This window comes from Ambystoma mexicanum, chromosome 1p (genome assembly GCF_040938575.1).
Source record: "Ambystoma mexicanum isolate Mex_15411 chromosome 1p, UKY_AmexF1_1, whole genome shotgun sequence".
NCBI lineage: Eukaryota > Metazoa > Chordata > Amphibia > Caudata > Ambystomatidae > Ambystoma > Ambystoma mexicanum.
In genome coordinates this window covers 653714453-653730722 of record NC_090921.1, presented here as the reverse complement: position 1 = coordinate 653730722, position 16270 = coordinate 653714453, and the positions used below count along the sequence as shown (strand labels likewise).

The following is a 16270-nucleotide window of genomic DNA, read 5'->3' as shown; positions in this document are numbered from 1 at the left end:
ATGTCTCTGTAACCACTCCACCTCCTACTTCTAATGGCCTGCACCGGAGGCAGTTTTATATACTCAAAAGTCCTGCTCAGATGTGGGTCATTAGAGCCAGTAGACTGCACCTTGCAGTTTAGTGCCTCTGAATCCCTCTTCCACATCCAGCACTTTGGGCATTGTGGGACTTGAAGTCCCCAATGTTCAAATTGCCTTTTTATTTCAAAGTTTCAATTCTACAGTAGACCATTACGATTGTAGGGTCTCTTGGGAAGTTAGTGAAGGGGTTTTGCCAGTCGTCCTGACCTGATTTCTCCCCCATCCCCATGTGATCCTCCCGCAGACCACCACCACCGGGTCAGGATCAGAAGTGTCTGCTTTTCCCTGGCCATACGCGAATGGTCCCAGTTCAGGCTTCCTGGGGTAATGATCTCTGATTTATCACATTATAGACACATACAAAGAAGTATTCAAAAGGTATTTTACTGTGGTGCCAGGTTGAGGTACCGATAGTTACCACAGTCCCATTAATCCCTCTGCTCCATCGTTTCAGTGGCAACTTGAAATGTCTATCTCTGCGGTGAATTCACTGCCAACAGGACTACAGGGCTCGTTTCATATCCAAGGTATGTGTGTCGGAATACATGCACACATAATAAGTCAATGTTATTCACTGGGTCGCCATATTGAGGTAATGCTGGTTACCACAGTCCCATTATTGCCTGTACACTATCACTAATAGTATTAATTCCGGTGGCAACAAGAAAAGTGCTTACGTTTGTGTACGATGGACATATGTGGTCCCACTTTCCATGATCACACCTAACCAATACCTGTGTCGGTATTCACTTATCACTATTTTATTGCTAAAGCAATGATGGGGATACTCTAAATAATGTTGTCAACCTAGTGCATAGCTTTTAGTCTCATTACAAGTAGATAGGGTTACCTAGACAAAGGCTACTTCAGGCTAGCCTGCGAGGTCCCGCTTCATAGATTTGAGAGGCACAGGCACTCACAAGGGTGGTATGCAAGAGACTAGCAAAGTGGAAATAAGCAGAAAAAGAAACTTTGCTTTGAGGTTGTCTAATGACGGCAGGTACAGTGCTTCCGACTTCCTGGGTCACTAAAAGGGAATGAGAATATCTCGTATGCCTGTGGGGTCTAGAGTATTTGTGCTATTTAAACTGGTACATACTATCAAGGAGGAAGGTCATATATGTTCAGAGGAAAGGTGGACTTAATGTTCCTTTAGGAATAGTGTACAGACAGTAGCATAATGTCCAAATAGTCCATGATACAGTACAGATGATTTTTCAAAGCAATAAAGGCAACTCAACCAGTTTCTTTACTGATATCAAGTTTTAATAGAATATTTTTTTAACATCAAAAAAATTGAAAAGGCTGAATAGAGATTCATTGTAATAGGAACATGCGTTTCCTCTACAAACCTAATGAGTAGAGGCTCAAAGTGTCTAAAATGAAAGCATCTTGAGTGATATGCTAGTCAAGGAGCAATACAAAATATGAACAAACATGTTATTTAAGTGCTACTTATTGACAGTACCAAAAACACTTAAAGACTTCCTCCAATCACAATCAATTGAATAAAAGAAAACAACCACCTTATAATAAACTTGACCTGAATACATTACAGCCCAGCATTTTCATGTATTTTAAAACGTGTTGCCAACATGCATTCAGATTACTCTGCTCCCTGGAAACTTGAAGGAAATTCCAATGACTTAAGGATGTAAAAACAGGCTAAATTACTACAACTCTGGAATGCTAAAAAGCAGACCTTTAGCCTCAGTGTTAGCAAAGTGGGAAGAGACATCCACCAATGAAGTCCAGTTCAGCAAATAAACTGCTTTGTTTTCACTTCAGAAGTCTACCCAGATTAAAGGATTTCTGAGAAAGGGCCGATTGCTTGGTGTGGGATGAGTATGGGAAGCAGGATGGCATTCAAACATGTGGCATGTGTTTCAATGTTTCAGGGGCAGTGACTTTTCTTTTTACTTTTCCAGGTTCCGCTGGTGGTTACCGATTTTGGCAGAACCTGAATTCTGACAATATTGGGCAATCAAGTATAAATATATATATGTTTTCTTTTAAACCAACTATTTAAGTGCTTTATTAAAAAGGTATCCACCTAAAACTAAAGTAGATGCATTCAAGTGCCAACGACCTATACATTTTTCGAGTGCTTCAAAAAATTGACATTGTATTAAAAAAGTAAAGTAAAGTAAAACCCAATCACAACTTGGTACATTGCCTTATGAAGGTCTCAATCATCAAAAGATGCACAAATTCAGTGGGCACCATTGCCCCAACAGTGAAAATAGATTTTAGCACCAATAAATAAATTAACCTCTCAGTAATGTTCTTTTTGATGGATGGTCCTTCCTTATCAATCCTCACAATGAGGGAGCGCAGAACCAAGGTGTGCTAGCTATCCGCCAAGAGAGAGAGGTAAGGCGGGCGATGAGGAATCCCTGGGAGGAACAGATATCAGAAATAACATTACAGAGAGGGACACAATTTGTTAGGCTAATGGATTCTTTCCTCCCACAGATTCCTCATCTTTGATAGATGCCCAAAGCAGTGCGTAGACCTGGAAGAGGGAGGGTATCAAGGACACCACATAAACCAGAAAACTCTAAATGACAGCTCTGCCAAAACAAGTGTCCTGGCCAGACAGAATGTACGTACGGAAGGCCACGTAGTCACTTTAAAAGTGTCCAGAACCGGAACACCATGTTGCAGAGTTGAGGTGGTAGACAGTCTTCAGATACTACCTTACCAGACTACCTTACCAGACAGAATATAGCATTCCGAGATGCAGAGAATGATCCACTATGACAGGGTCCGTTTAGCCACAGACTTGTCAGCATAACCAACAAAAAACCTGGTCATCTTTCCTGGCCTCTCTTGTCCATGGGACATAGAAGCCAAGGACCTGCGCCATGTTCAGCCAATGGAATCCTTAGTTTTGGAATGATGAGACAGAGAGAGAGGGAGAGAGAGAAAAAAAAAGAGAAGATGGATCTTTTGAGAGAGATGAAAATCAGATCACCTTTGGAAGAAAGGTCTCACTCTCAACATCACCACCTCTTTGCTGAAAACCAAATAAGGAGGTTTAACTGGCAACACCTAAAGCTCATTCACCAGTCTAGAGGAAGTGATGGCAACCAGGAAAACCACCTTACTGGTGAGCAATCTAATGCCAGAACAAACTTCATTGGGGGGGAAACTGATTACGAAGACCTCTCAGGAATTGCATGACCACAGGGATCATAAATTAGGTTCAGTTGATGACCGAAATGGCAGCAAGATATCCCTTTAAAGTGCCTTTTGGGCCAAACGCAGCAGAAAATTGAAAACAGAGAATGTGGAGGACCTTTCAGCAGAGAGGAGCATGTCCAGAATGTCGTCCGACAAATACCTCAACCTTTCAACAGCCAGGCATTATGCTTTAGGCTGCAGTGGCATGGGTGCAGGACCCATCCCTTCAAGAGGAAGACAAGGTCTGTCCTCTGTGGCAAGAGCCAGGAGGGCAGATAGCTATGTCAAACAGTTCTGGGTGCCACATTCTCCGCTCCCAATCCATAGCAATCAACATCATTGAGTAGAACATGCATAGCCACCTGAGAGTTTGTGGTATGACAGGGATCGGTGTGAACACATTTGGTCGTAGTCCTGCTGGACTGTCAAAGCATCCCACAAGGCTTACTAAGAAATTCTCTAGAGCAGAATCACCTGTACTTGCTGTTCACACTGTAAACAGAGATCCAATTGAGTGCCCCTCCAAGGGGGAAAATCTCCTTAGGAACTTCCTGCCAGAGCTCCCACTCATGGGAGGTGGAAGGCTGCCTGCTCAGGGCCTTCTTCCCATCCCCCCACCCCCAACACATTCTCCTTGCCAGCCAGATGAGACGCTGTCGGGGAAATGCTGTTGACCAAAGCCAAGAACCACAACAGCATTGCTTCTCTGCACACAGTTAAGGAGCCCACACCACCCAGCGTGTTGCAGTAATGCATGACTGCTGTGTGGCCCATCAGGACAAGCGCAGTCTTGCTTCTCAGAGGGAAGTAAAGCGACCAGGGACAGGCTGATTATTGTCAACTCCAGCAATTGGATGTGCTCCTGGCACTTGGGGACACGTCTCAGCGGGAGGTCTTGGAGGTAAGTGCCCCAGCCCATGACACATGCATCCGTGACCAGACTCAATTGGTGCCATGGTTGTCGGAATAATGCCCCTAGTACAGGTCTCCAAGACCTGAAGAAGATCACAGATCGGTCCCTGAAACCGAGATCATTAGCAACTCAGGAGCTACTGAACCAACCTCATGCACAGCAAAGCGTCTGGCACTACAAGGATGCATGAGCCCATGAGAACCAGGAAGTGAGGAAAAGCGAAGGCAGGAAAATGTTCTTGTGAAAACATGAACCCGAACCATCTTGGAGAGTTTCGCTACTCTGTGCTCGGGAGGAAAAGCCCAGCCAAGGCACGTCTACCAAGATCAGCCAAATGAATCAGAGGGACTGCAGCAGCAAAATAGACCATCTTGAACTTGTCCCTGTGCAAACACATGTTCTGAAGCCTCAGATCCAGGATGGGAAGCAGTTCTCTCTTCTTCTGGCATAAGAAAGTAGGTGAAATGCCATCCCTTGCCTCGTTCCGACCATAATACCAGGTCTAAGGTCCCCTTTGCTAAAAGCACCATCAGCAGTGGTAAGCCTCCAGTCATTGCCAAAAAGGGGAGGGGTGGTGGAAGTCTGATTCAAAGAGGCTTCACACCGAGGGCATTGAAGGGCAGAGTGGTGGCTGAAATGCCGCACCTGGAGCACCCAGACTCCTGATGGGGCAACACTGCACATGCTTACCCAAATTGGCTGGTCCCTCCCTCGGTGGGCATAGGAGGTGATAGTGCGAAACTGCTGACTCCACCCATGGAACTTGCAGGTTCCTGATGCTGGGCAACTAGTTCAGAGACTTTGCAGTCACCTTCGACGCCTGGAATTTCTGGAGAGATCATCAGCTTTAGTCTCAAATAGGTTGTTGCTGTCAAATGGCACGTCCAAGGGTTTTTCCTGAACAACCGGGGCAAACCCTGATGTACGTAGCCAGGGGTACCACCTCAAGCCATGCTGGCAACCATCACTCTGGCCGAAGCCATCAGTGCCAGAGTCACAAGTCGCCAGTGCCTTGGCACAGGTGTCAAGCACCTTGAGCCGAAAGGCCTCCGATTCGCCATGGTGGGGGATTGGGTGGGGAACGGTAGCTGTGGAGTCTCCTCCTTCAGGCATTCTCTAGAGTGGTAGACACCTCTTCAAAGAAGAATGGTATCTTGAGGAACCACCTGAGACCAAGAGTTTACAGTGCTTCCTTTTTCTTGCAGACAGGGGATCTGCGTCAGGTAACTTCAAATTGGTTTTCACTTTTCTCCTTCTGGAGGTAGGTGAATAGCTTTGTCTCCCATTCCCAAAGAGCCTAGGGGGAAATCAAATGACATGTCGCGCAGTCCTGCATGTCGAGTCCCTTACCCAGGCAGTAAAGGTAAATACAGTGGGGATGCAAATCAGTCATTTGATGCCCAGAGTTGACCTAGAGTTTGAACCCCGAAGATTTTGTTGGTATCGGCATATAATCAAAGAAACGAGAAAACTTCAAAAGAAGCAGTGTTCCTAAAGCAAGCAGAGTGCACAGAAAAAAGGAACCAACAGGGTGCAGCACCACTATATATACTGACACATACATTCCTTTCAGCGTGGGGCACATAGGTGCGTTGGGCTGAGCAGACGTGGAGACAGGCTGTGCTCCCTGGCAGCGGAATTGTTTCTGAAGAGCAGCTGTGCTGGGAGAACTAGCTAAAATTAGGAATTCATCCATTAGAAGTAAATGTATGTGCACAGACAGCAACAAGTGAAAGTTAGCCAGGAAAAAAAATCCTGCCAGATTGTGTACATATACTACAAGGGTTAAACAATTCCTTTTTCATTGAATACACCAAAATAGAATTTACCCGATTGTGTGCACTTGATTTCTGCAACTTGATGTTGCAGAAATCAAGTGCATTAATTTGTAGTCAGTTCATCTCCTCTGCCTTTCCCACCTCCATCTTCCTTTCAGCCAAAACTTGCAATTAAAGGCCACGGAGCCCAGCCCTTACTCGGTTCACCATATCTTGTCGATCTACAGTTCTGTGCATTCACCTTGTACAAACTAGATAAGGCCCGACTGTCCTGGGACCCTACGGCAGTTATTGTTAAATAGAAGGATATTTTACTATTATTTTCACCATTTCATAATTTCGTTCTATAACACCAAGCCATACCTACAAAGCATGAAGGCAAGAGGGCAATCTATTTCAAGAGAACATGTCCTTCAGCTTAACCCTTAGATCGTAATCATGATGGTGGCATTTACAGAGGAAAAGTAGGTTATCTCAAATCAGTTTTATAGATTTATTTGCACTGGAAATGCCCTGCAGAAAAGCCACAAATGGTGTTTTTTTCTGGAGAGAACATTGGATCAGCTTCACTCTGGAGCCTGCTGCAGATTTTCCTTTCCTCATAGTGTGCTTAAAGGAAGGTCAGGGAAGACATGACATAGCCGGTGCATATCTGAAATGCTCAACATGTTTTTTCAATTTTACAGCACTAGCATATTTTGTTGGAACCTGTCTCAAATAAGCATCGATTCATCAACTACTGTACATTAACTACTACTTTTCCATACTGCAGGGAAAGAATGTGAATGGGACAATAGAAGTGTGTTAGGGAGGTAAATCAGAGAGCACTAATTAGAAGATGACACTGCACCTATGTCTGAAAAAGGGGGACCGGTAATCAGGTAACATTCAACAACATGCATTGTAAACTAAATATGTTCAGTTGCACAAAACGTGCACCCAAAAGATTTCCATAAAAATACTTGCTTCCTGTTTCAAACTGTTCTTGGACTTGGATGAGATTTCTATTCAGCTTGATCAACTTTGAAGAAGGACTCACTTAGGAAGCACTTCAAGAAAAGTATTGCCAGCACGTGGCCCGCAAAATGGAGTGTTTCAGTAAGAAAACATTCTCAAAAGCACGGTCCTATCAACAGAAAGAAAAATTCACTATCCAGGTAATCCATGGCAAAAGCCTACTATGATTAATAAATTATGCAAACACAATGCCAGACATTTTGTGCGAGTAGATGGGGATCCTCATCTGGAATCTGGCTAGTACCTCACGAGACTGTGCCCAACTTTTTGTTTATAGTATAGTTAATGGACGATGTGACAAAGCAGAATTTCTAGCAAACAAGTAATCAATTAAAACAGAAATGGTTATTTAGTTGGTTTCGCTTAAAAGTAACACCTCAGGTGAACGTTTTACAATCTTTAGGTCTACTGTTAAACACCAAACAGGCATGGGTAGTTTTAAGAAAGTTCTTATGACATGTTGGTAGGTTTTTATTTGTGAGTCCTCAATCCAGCAGCCCAAATCATAGGTCACCATGGTTTAAGTTGCAGGGTTTTTATAGTTGCAAAAGTCACAAAAAACGATTTATTTCCCAAATGAAGTACACAAACTGTCGTGACACCTGGTTCTTAAACCTACAATACAAAACAACCATACACTGGATACTAATCATCACTGATGTGTGTGTTGGATGTAGCCATTCCCAGCTGCGACCTGCACGATAAAATTGGAGTGGCATCTAAGAAACCTCCAGAACAAGGTTATTTAAAGCCTTTGGTAGAAAACAGTCCATAAAAGTGCAATGGAAAATAAAGGGAAAAATGAGAAATAATTTCTCAAATCTGCACAAGACAAAGGAAAAGTGAGGAGTATGATCTATATATTCGACAATCAACAAATAGATCCCAAAGCAGAAGAATGTACAAAATACAGAAGCAAAAGTGCTCAGGAGAGCGTGGCTTTTTTAGACCAAGCCAATGATCTGCTTAAAACATTTATGCACGACTGAGCAATATCATAACAGTTTGATGTTTTAGCCCTCAAAAGTGAGGGGTACTGTGCCCAAGAACACTCCAAGAACTTCAGGTCCACAAAGCTTTCCATGCATGCTGGCAGCACAACACGGATACACACTTCGTAAAAGGGTGCGCACATTCCTTTTAAGCATGTAAGTCGTGGTCCAAATTTTAAAACGCTCGCACATCTTGTATCGGAGGAACAATGTGAAGGTACGGCAGTAGTACAAATACCTGCTTTGGCACAAAGCAAAATTATGTATACTAGCAGTCTGTTCACTGGAGAAAAAACAATACCTACCTGAGCACCATAAGAAAATAAATCCAAATACCAGTGTGTCCAAAAAAATCAAATAAATAGGCAATAAAGTGTCAGTCTTGATCACAAATGAAGCTTTTCAAAATAACCCAAATGATCAACTCAAGGGGTGAGTGAATCACAAGGGCTGCAATAGGATCCACAACGCATTACAAAGGAGCATCCCTTTATGAAAAGGACTTTGCATATGCCTTCCAAATGAAGGGATTGGTCTTGACCTGCAGCCATGACACCAGGATTCAGGGCTTTAACGATTGCTCTGCACTTTCAACATGTGTGCACTATTAGTTTAATGGCCTTGATTTGAGAGTATCTTTAACTACAAGCTCCTGAAATCCGATCTTGACAGGACCATGCACTGTGTTTGCGGGGAAAAGGAAAAAAAGCAAGGATCGATCTGAGCCACATTTTCCTGACTTGTCCGCGAAGCGTGCACCGAAGTCAGGAAAACTCCAGCCCAATGCGACTGCGGGTATTCATAAAAGTGCACAGAGCCAGCAACTGTATCCCCAGCACTGTTTACCCTGTCAGAAGAATAAACGTATGTGACGCGCAATGCATAAAAGGGGGCTGCATAGACTCTCGGAACACGGGGGCATGGTGAGCATGTCGGGGGAGGGTTAAGAGGAAGGGCTGTGGGCTGTAACTCAATTTTGCTGGCAGTCACACAGCTTTCCTAATCCCTAACCACCAAGTGGCCTATGATGTGCTCACCTGCTAGAAAACCCAACTACCTGCAGTCTTGTAGTAACAGTGGAGGAAAAAACGAGAAACAATCGGGAAGTAATTCACCACACTTGCTCCATAAACAAGATAAGGAAATGTTTGAATGTGGGAGTGGGAAATGAGAAACCATATTTTCTATTTGTATCGAAACAATGTACAAGTAATTTGGAAAAAACCCTTCTGTCTGAAATGATAGGTGAGCACAGAATCTCTGTAGGATTCATCCACAATTAGGGAGAAAATCATTTTTAAGGAAATATTTCCGTAAGCAAAAGAACTACATAAAACACTTTAATTCCATCCTGGAATTGGGCCATTACTTTGCATAGCACGTTGAGTATGATATGTAAATCTAGTGCAAGACATTGTTGTGCAATATTTAATCACAGTAGGGTCACAGGATTTTGAAGACGGCACAAGTTGGGCATTAAAGGCTGCACTCTCCAACTATCAGGGACGCCATCAAAGGGGAGAACGATGGAAGGAAATGCCAAAGCACATCCAAAGCTGCACAGGGGAGTGTATGAAATCATCTGTCCAGGAGCAATATTGTGCAAACCTTTTATATGAGGATTCTCCGATTAATCCAATCTCATATAGGAAGGGTGGGTCGAAGATCGTGGATGGCACCAGTGGGAGGGACACTCCCTATCGACAGAGGCACTTCAGCACTTAAAACCAAAACAGCAATACCGCCATCGGCTGCTGACTAGAGAAAGAAATGGATAAACCCCTTGGAGGTTACGTGCTCTACTGTCGGACTTTCTCACAAGAGTAACCTACACACTACACGAACATCCGAAAGAGGCATAAAGGCCAGCCTATAAGCCATATTGATGAAATATTGTTCAATTTGACAAAGCATACTTTTAAGAGCAATGTAAAATGTTCATAATTTAGATTAGCCACCACAAACGAATGGACAGTGTTCCTGCGAAGCAAGAAGTAACAAAGCCATCAGCTCCCTTCATGTACTCCCAGGAGAATCATGTTCAGTAGCAAAGGGATCCACACAGCATTCCATCACTTAAATGTCTTAGATGAAAGGCGACTTGTCAGGCAATGTCATCCGCGCATTTTAGGTCTGTTAGCTGCAGAAGGAAAACAAAAGAAAGGCATTAGTTTGGAAATACTTCTCCGGCATCGACATATGTCCGACACAATTTAAACCTGCAGCAAAGTTCACTGAAAGAAGTATAGGACGGGAAAGTATTCAAAATAAATAAAGATGCAAAGCGTCTACATGTTCTCTTTAGATCTGAAGACATATGAACGATTGCAACTATTTTTCACTAAGCTACCAAATATTCAGCTGGTTGGTGAAACAACATTAAAAATGCCTGATCACTTGGTGAATTGCACTCCTTGCTTTACCGTTGTCTTGTTATTATTTTACTCCACTTTCTGCTGAAGATTCTCATGGCCCTGACTTGAGATATACCTCATATCGTATATTGTCCCCGATGTTAAGTTACAATCTATTATTGTTATTTACTGGTTGTAGATTCCAGGATTATAGAATTCAGTTTCGTCGCTTGCTTTGCACACTTTGTTCTTTGCAGACCAGTTAAAGACATGCCTGGTGGTTCTGCGGATTAGTCACTGAACCACAACTACCTTGCCATCTTTTGAAGCACTGTCCTTCCCTTCCTAGGAAACCACCTGAAACACAACTCAACAATTTAGCTGCAGAATCGCCTCACCAAGCACAACTATCTTTCCTCCTATGAATTCAGTGTCCAACCTTGATGTAGCACACAGACAACTATCAGACAGATTATGGATATTTTTGTAATGCAGAATGGAGTGATTTCTGGACTCTTGTGCTGGGTTCTCCATTAAAAAGAGTAGGATTATTGTCACATCTCCCCTGGGAGAGATTCCCCCAGCTATGGCTAATCCTAAACGTATTGCTGCAGTTGTCCCTTGGGTGTTTATAATTTCCATTAGAATATTTGCTAATGCTGTAATTGAGGAGTGCCTGTGCGCCTGAAATCTCAAGCTATCCCAGTTTTCAAATGTTGTACTGCTGACATGATCATTGCTAGAGATCTATATTGAGTACCATCTGGGCATCTCCTCTTGGTTTGTTGCCATGAACCCAGTAGAGCTTTAAGAGCATGGAATGAAAGTCGTCCTTCACTGGATGGAGCAAGACCTGGTGCTGAAGCAGCTCCTAGAGCTATCTCCATAGAACATGCTCTGCCTGCGTCAAAGCAGCTCCCAGGCATTCAGATCTGCATCATACCAGGACCTTTTACGCATTAAACCTTCTAAATATGACACCTTTAATGTTTCTATGCGTACCATTTACGCACCCGCTGAGAGCAGAGTTCACTGCAAAGGGCAGGTGGGCTTGACAGACACTAGAACACATCCTTTGATTCTTCTGCCTGGAGGAAACTGCAGGCCATTCAAAATTGTTTCTCTTTATCCAGAGTGCACTGAGCATGTCAAACATCACACAGATATGAGAAATGGTTTATTTCTGTTCAGCGTCTGCTGTGCTTTGTATCCGTTTATGCTCATGAAGAGGAGCATTACGCGTGCATACTTATTTTCCTAGCATTTAAGGATCGTAGTTGTTGTAAGATGGACAACTTAGTTGCAATTGGGCAGAATCATTTTAACAAAACAAATTATGTTTTTTTAAACGAATGCTTGCATTGCACAAAAGTATTTTTCAGAGTTCCTGTGTTGTACGCATATATCATAAAGCTGCATCTATGTGGTGTGTTTATCCACATTAATGTGTAGAAGATAGCTTTCCACAAATAGAATATAAAATATTTAAAAGGCACTCTTGCTGTGGCAAATTATCTTTACTCTTACAATTTAATGAGGATCATCAGGTGCAGGCATGAGTATGAGATGTCTAGTTTAAATGTCCATTAAACCTTAACTTGGAGTCAATGCTGTAAATGGTACTAGAAATGGTCAGTACCCTTGTTCAACGGTGAGTTGTCATTACATCAATCTGGCTTTCACCTTCTTAATACTACACTTAAAACATTCAAGCCCTGACTCTCCAATCAGTGGATGCGCGGTTACAAAACAATCAAATGGTTGCATTTGCAAATGAAATAAAAACTATCAAAACATGTAACTTTATTGGTTATCCAGTTAGGTATTTAAAATGTGTATGTAGCGCTTCATTAAGGATTCTTAACTTCTAAGCTCTGCAATGATTATTATTAGCTCAGCCGATAGTCTTAGGGTTGAGTACTTGCCTCTCTGCGCTATTGTTATCACAATACTGGCATACCATTAAGTAGTACTAGTTCCAGTAAATGAGGACTTACATTTATCATTAATAGATAATTATGCTATCAAATAATACTAGTCCTGTTTGCTTTATCTTGTAACTTGCAAGGTGTGTTTGCGTCTTAAAATTAAAACATATACAGAGGAAAAACAGAGTTTTGAGTGACTCCCTCTGCAATATTAACATCCCCGTCTGCAGCATGCTTAAGGAAATTAACCTGCTGTACAGTGGCTGAGAATTGGTACACAAAGCATTTGTTGTTGCATGGTTCAATTCCTTCTATTCACAGTTTACTAAATTCCTACTATGTGGAGTTTTTCTGATTCTGTACGCGATCAGCCTTTGAACTAGCTGCTGTCAATACCATCAGTGATGAGCTTGCCCTGCAGGGGCAATTAACTGTTCCTGTTCTATGTGTGAGGTGCTCTCACTGTGTTATCCTATTTCTAGTCTATGTATTTGTAATTGTATTTATTGTGTTTATATAGCGCTTTAATCCAAAACGCTTTACATTTTAACAACAGAATACATATAAAATAACAGTAGAAGCAATTTGCAATTATGAATCAAACCAACAAAACAGTAAGTAGAGCAATTAAACTGTGGGGGGAAGAGGGAAGGGTGAGGAAGGGACGGAGGAGGGAAACAGAAGGGTTTAAGGGCGAGAATGAGGGAGGGAAGAGGGAGGTAGAGGATCATAGGGAAGATTCGAGGGAAGGAGAGGGAATGAGAGGAGGGGAGGGTTTCATGGCGGGGAATGGAGAAGGAGAGATTTCAGGGAAGTGCAGAAGGAGGAGAAGGTAGGTATATATCGGATTGAGAGAGGCAAGGGGTTCCAGTGCAGCGGGGCTAGTAGCTGAAAGGAGTGGAAACGGGAGGAGGCACACAGGGATGGGAGCTTGGATCTCTTAGCCCCTGCTTGGCAGGTTCTTTGTGATGGGAATTCAGACTGCTAAGGCCTATACTGTTCCTGTTCTATGCAAGTGTACCTTGCATTTATGAGGCCTTTATTTACGTGTTCAGTTTGGGGGTGCTTTCACTGCTCCATCCCATGCAGTTCCTCCTCTATGCAAGTGGAACTTCTACTGCTGTGACCGACGACTTACCTGTGGTAATCTTGTACTATTGAAATCTGTGACGTTCCAGTTCCATGTAAGGAAAGAATGATCTACTGAGGATTATGGCATCCAGTTTCTATACTGGGAAGGGGCTGTCCACTACAGAAGCCTATGCTGCACCTGTTCTATGTGAGGGGAGCTACTAGTGCAGATTCCCATTCATTATCTGTTTTCAGTGTGGGCATCTTCTATCCTTGATTTACCTTGCACTGCTCGCACCACCTGTTCTCCGTGATGACAACTTTTATTGCTGTTGCCGGGATTCGCCTTTTCCGTTTGTTGGAGGGAAGTCTGACCAGCTCCTATTCAAACAGATCTGCTCTGTGGGAGGGAAGCGTTAAACAGCTAATGCTGCAGTTGCACCTATTCATTGCATGCAGGGGCAGCTCAGTGTTATTGCTCATCTGTTCCATTTGTGAGGGGGTTTTTGTTCTATTGCACACTGTTTGACCTGCTAATTGGGAGAGCAACATGTTTATATGTGATGATGGGGACTGCTGCCACGTGATGATTTCCCTAGTTTTTACTTTTTGGATGCGTCGGCTGGATCTCACATACTTTTTACTCTTGTGAAGGATAAAACTCATTTGTACTCTCTTGAAATCACATTTACTCTCAAAGTTTAAAAATAGGGAGTCAAATACTCCCACCTCAAAATCTTACCTGAAACACTGGTTCCTCCTCAAGAACTGTTGTCAAGTATAAAAGGGACCAGTGTACATTTTCTTTGGGTGAAATCTGATTAGGTGTACTAGTGTTAATCCCGGAGATGTGAAGGACCAATGACTAGCTGCATTTTCACAATATCTTAAATGGCCACCAAACCAATGTTGATGGTCTACGTTTTCTAGGTTCTATGTTAGCACAACAAATTATTTTGATATTGGCAAAAAACGGATTTCTCCTACTTGGAGAAACACCCCCCCCCCACCAACCTGTTTGCGGTAAACCTGTATGGTGAATAATATAGCATTTGGTCAATATCCATTATAAAAAGGGTTTCATATCAAACCCCTACTTTTGCAGGAGTCATTATTGTGAAAAGTGTCTTCCTAGGCAGATGTCCTGGTTGTACCACTGCCACCATAAAATTAGTGTTAGGATTGAAAACCCCCTCGGTCTGTCAACCATTTATGGACTGCTTGACGTCATTTATTGGAACATAAATACGTTGTAGGATAGTGTCTTTACTAAATTAATTTCCCCTTTTATTTCCCAGCTAACTTAAATAATGATTTTTCTTTCTTTCTTTAGCATTTATGTATATTTATTTATTCACATGTAAAGATAACATGCAAGGATTAAAAATAAAATGGCCAAGTAATATGCAGTTCCTAATATTAGCAACAAAGTAGCGGGGTAGATAAACAGCAGATTACTCTTCTAAAACTCCCTACCACCGATCACAGATGTCTATGTAGCCACTGGTGCACTGCAACACTTTAAACCATATTCTGAATAGTGATTCTGTGGATTGGCAAGCCAGGCGAGGTTATACATGCCGACCTCTGGATACCCCATTAGGTGGATAGAGTTAATAAAATCTGTCAGAAGTCCATGGCTTCTCGGGTCAACTAAATAAAAACCACCTAAAAGCGATCTAGAGCCATTTATCAAAAAAGATTACAGGTAAAACTTTGTAACAGGCAAAACATGTCAACTATTCGGGCAAATGATTCAGCCTTTTCTTCCTCTGTGTTTTAGTGGTGTCCCTTATCCTGGCCAAAGTAGTACAAGGGGCAAAACAGGTTATATATGGTTGCTGTGCCAAAACTTGTACCATGCTAAACTCAGTGTTTCACCAGCATAGGGAAAGATGAAAGGCTAATCCAACACAAAGACATCAGGATGGCGCCTAATGGTGTGACCATGGAAATTAAAATATAGATGAGAAATTGCTTATTCCAGCCCACATAATACTAAAAGTCAAAATATTTGAATTTGGGGAAATTGGCGCAGTGTCACATTTTTAGCCCATGAGCAGTATACTGTCTCGCAGTGACGGCATCTGAAACCAGTTTTCTGCTCTTTTTCAAAGCCGCGCAGCCTCCAAATTATTAAAGAATGCAATACAAAAAAGGCAAAATAGGGAACATTTGCAAAATGACAGCTTTAGATCCTCCCCACCCCAAGACTAGAATTACAGTCCTAACGTACTCATTAAATCTGCCTCGCTTTCTTATTATTTGTATAGCGCCAAACAAACAAGCCCAGAAGCATAAGAGCACCCAAAGAACAAACAACTACACACTAAAAACACAAATATAAAACAACCATCCGTTCAAACCGATACAAGAAAAGATTATTTAGATTGAGCAGGACAGTGCCAATGTAGTTATGCAAAAAGATGAGTTTTCAGAGCTTGTTTAAAATAGGGCCAGAGAACAACACCCCCTCAAATACACAGTCAAGGTGCTCCAAAGCTTGGGTGCTGCTATACCTCAAAGGCACACTGACTCACTGAGGTTAGTTTAGCTCTCAGCATGGACAACATATTGGCAAAATTAGACCTCGCTGTTCTCTGTATAGTCACAAGATCCTTGCAGATGGATAGCTTGGGCCATTGACAAACCAGCACTTATGCATTAGAGTGAGAAGTCTGAACGATATCCTAGTTCCTATGGGTAATCAGTGAAGTGCTTGCAAAGCATCAGAGATATGATCTCTCCTATTTAGACCTTTAATCACACTATTCTGGTTTACTTGTAGTTCAGCCAGTACGCTCTTATTTGTTCCATTTAGCAAACGTCGACAATAATCCAAGTTCGCTCCAATAATTGCTCTTGCTAACAAAGAGCAACAGTTCTTAGACAAAAAGGGTCAAATTTGGGTCAGCAATTTGAGGTGGTATGCTGACTTAGCTGAGAGGTT

General features: G+C 42.4%; 1 protein-coding gene across 2 annotated transcripts in view; it reads right to left on the bottom strand.

Moving 5' to 3' along the window:
* Positions 1-1325: 1325 nt before the first annotated feature.
* CD320 (CD320 molecule) overlaps positions 1326-16270 on the bottom strand; it is a 245050-nt gene continuing 230105 nt past the window's right edge. For both annotated transcript variants that reach the window (XM_069649710.1, XM_069649709.1), the window contains one exon: positions 1326-10107. In XM_069649710.1, the coding sequence (XP_069505811.1) occupies positions 10072-10107 (36 nt within the window). In that variant the 3' untranslated portion in view covers positions 1326-10071. The remainder of the gene's footprint in view (positions 10108-16270) is intronic.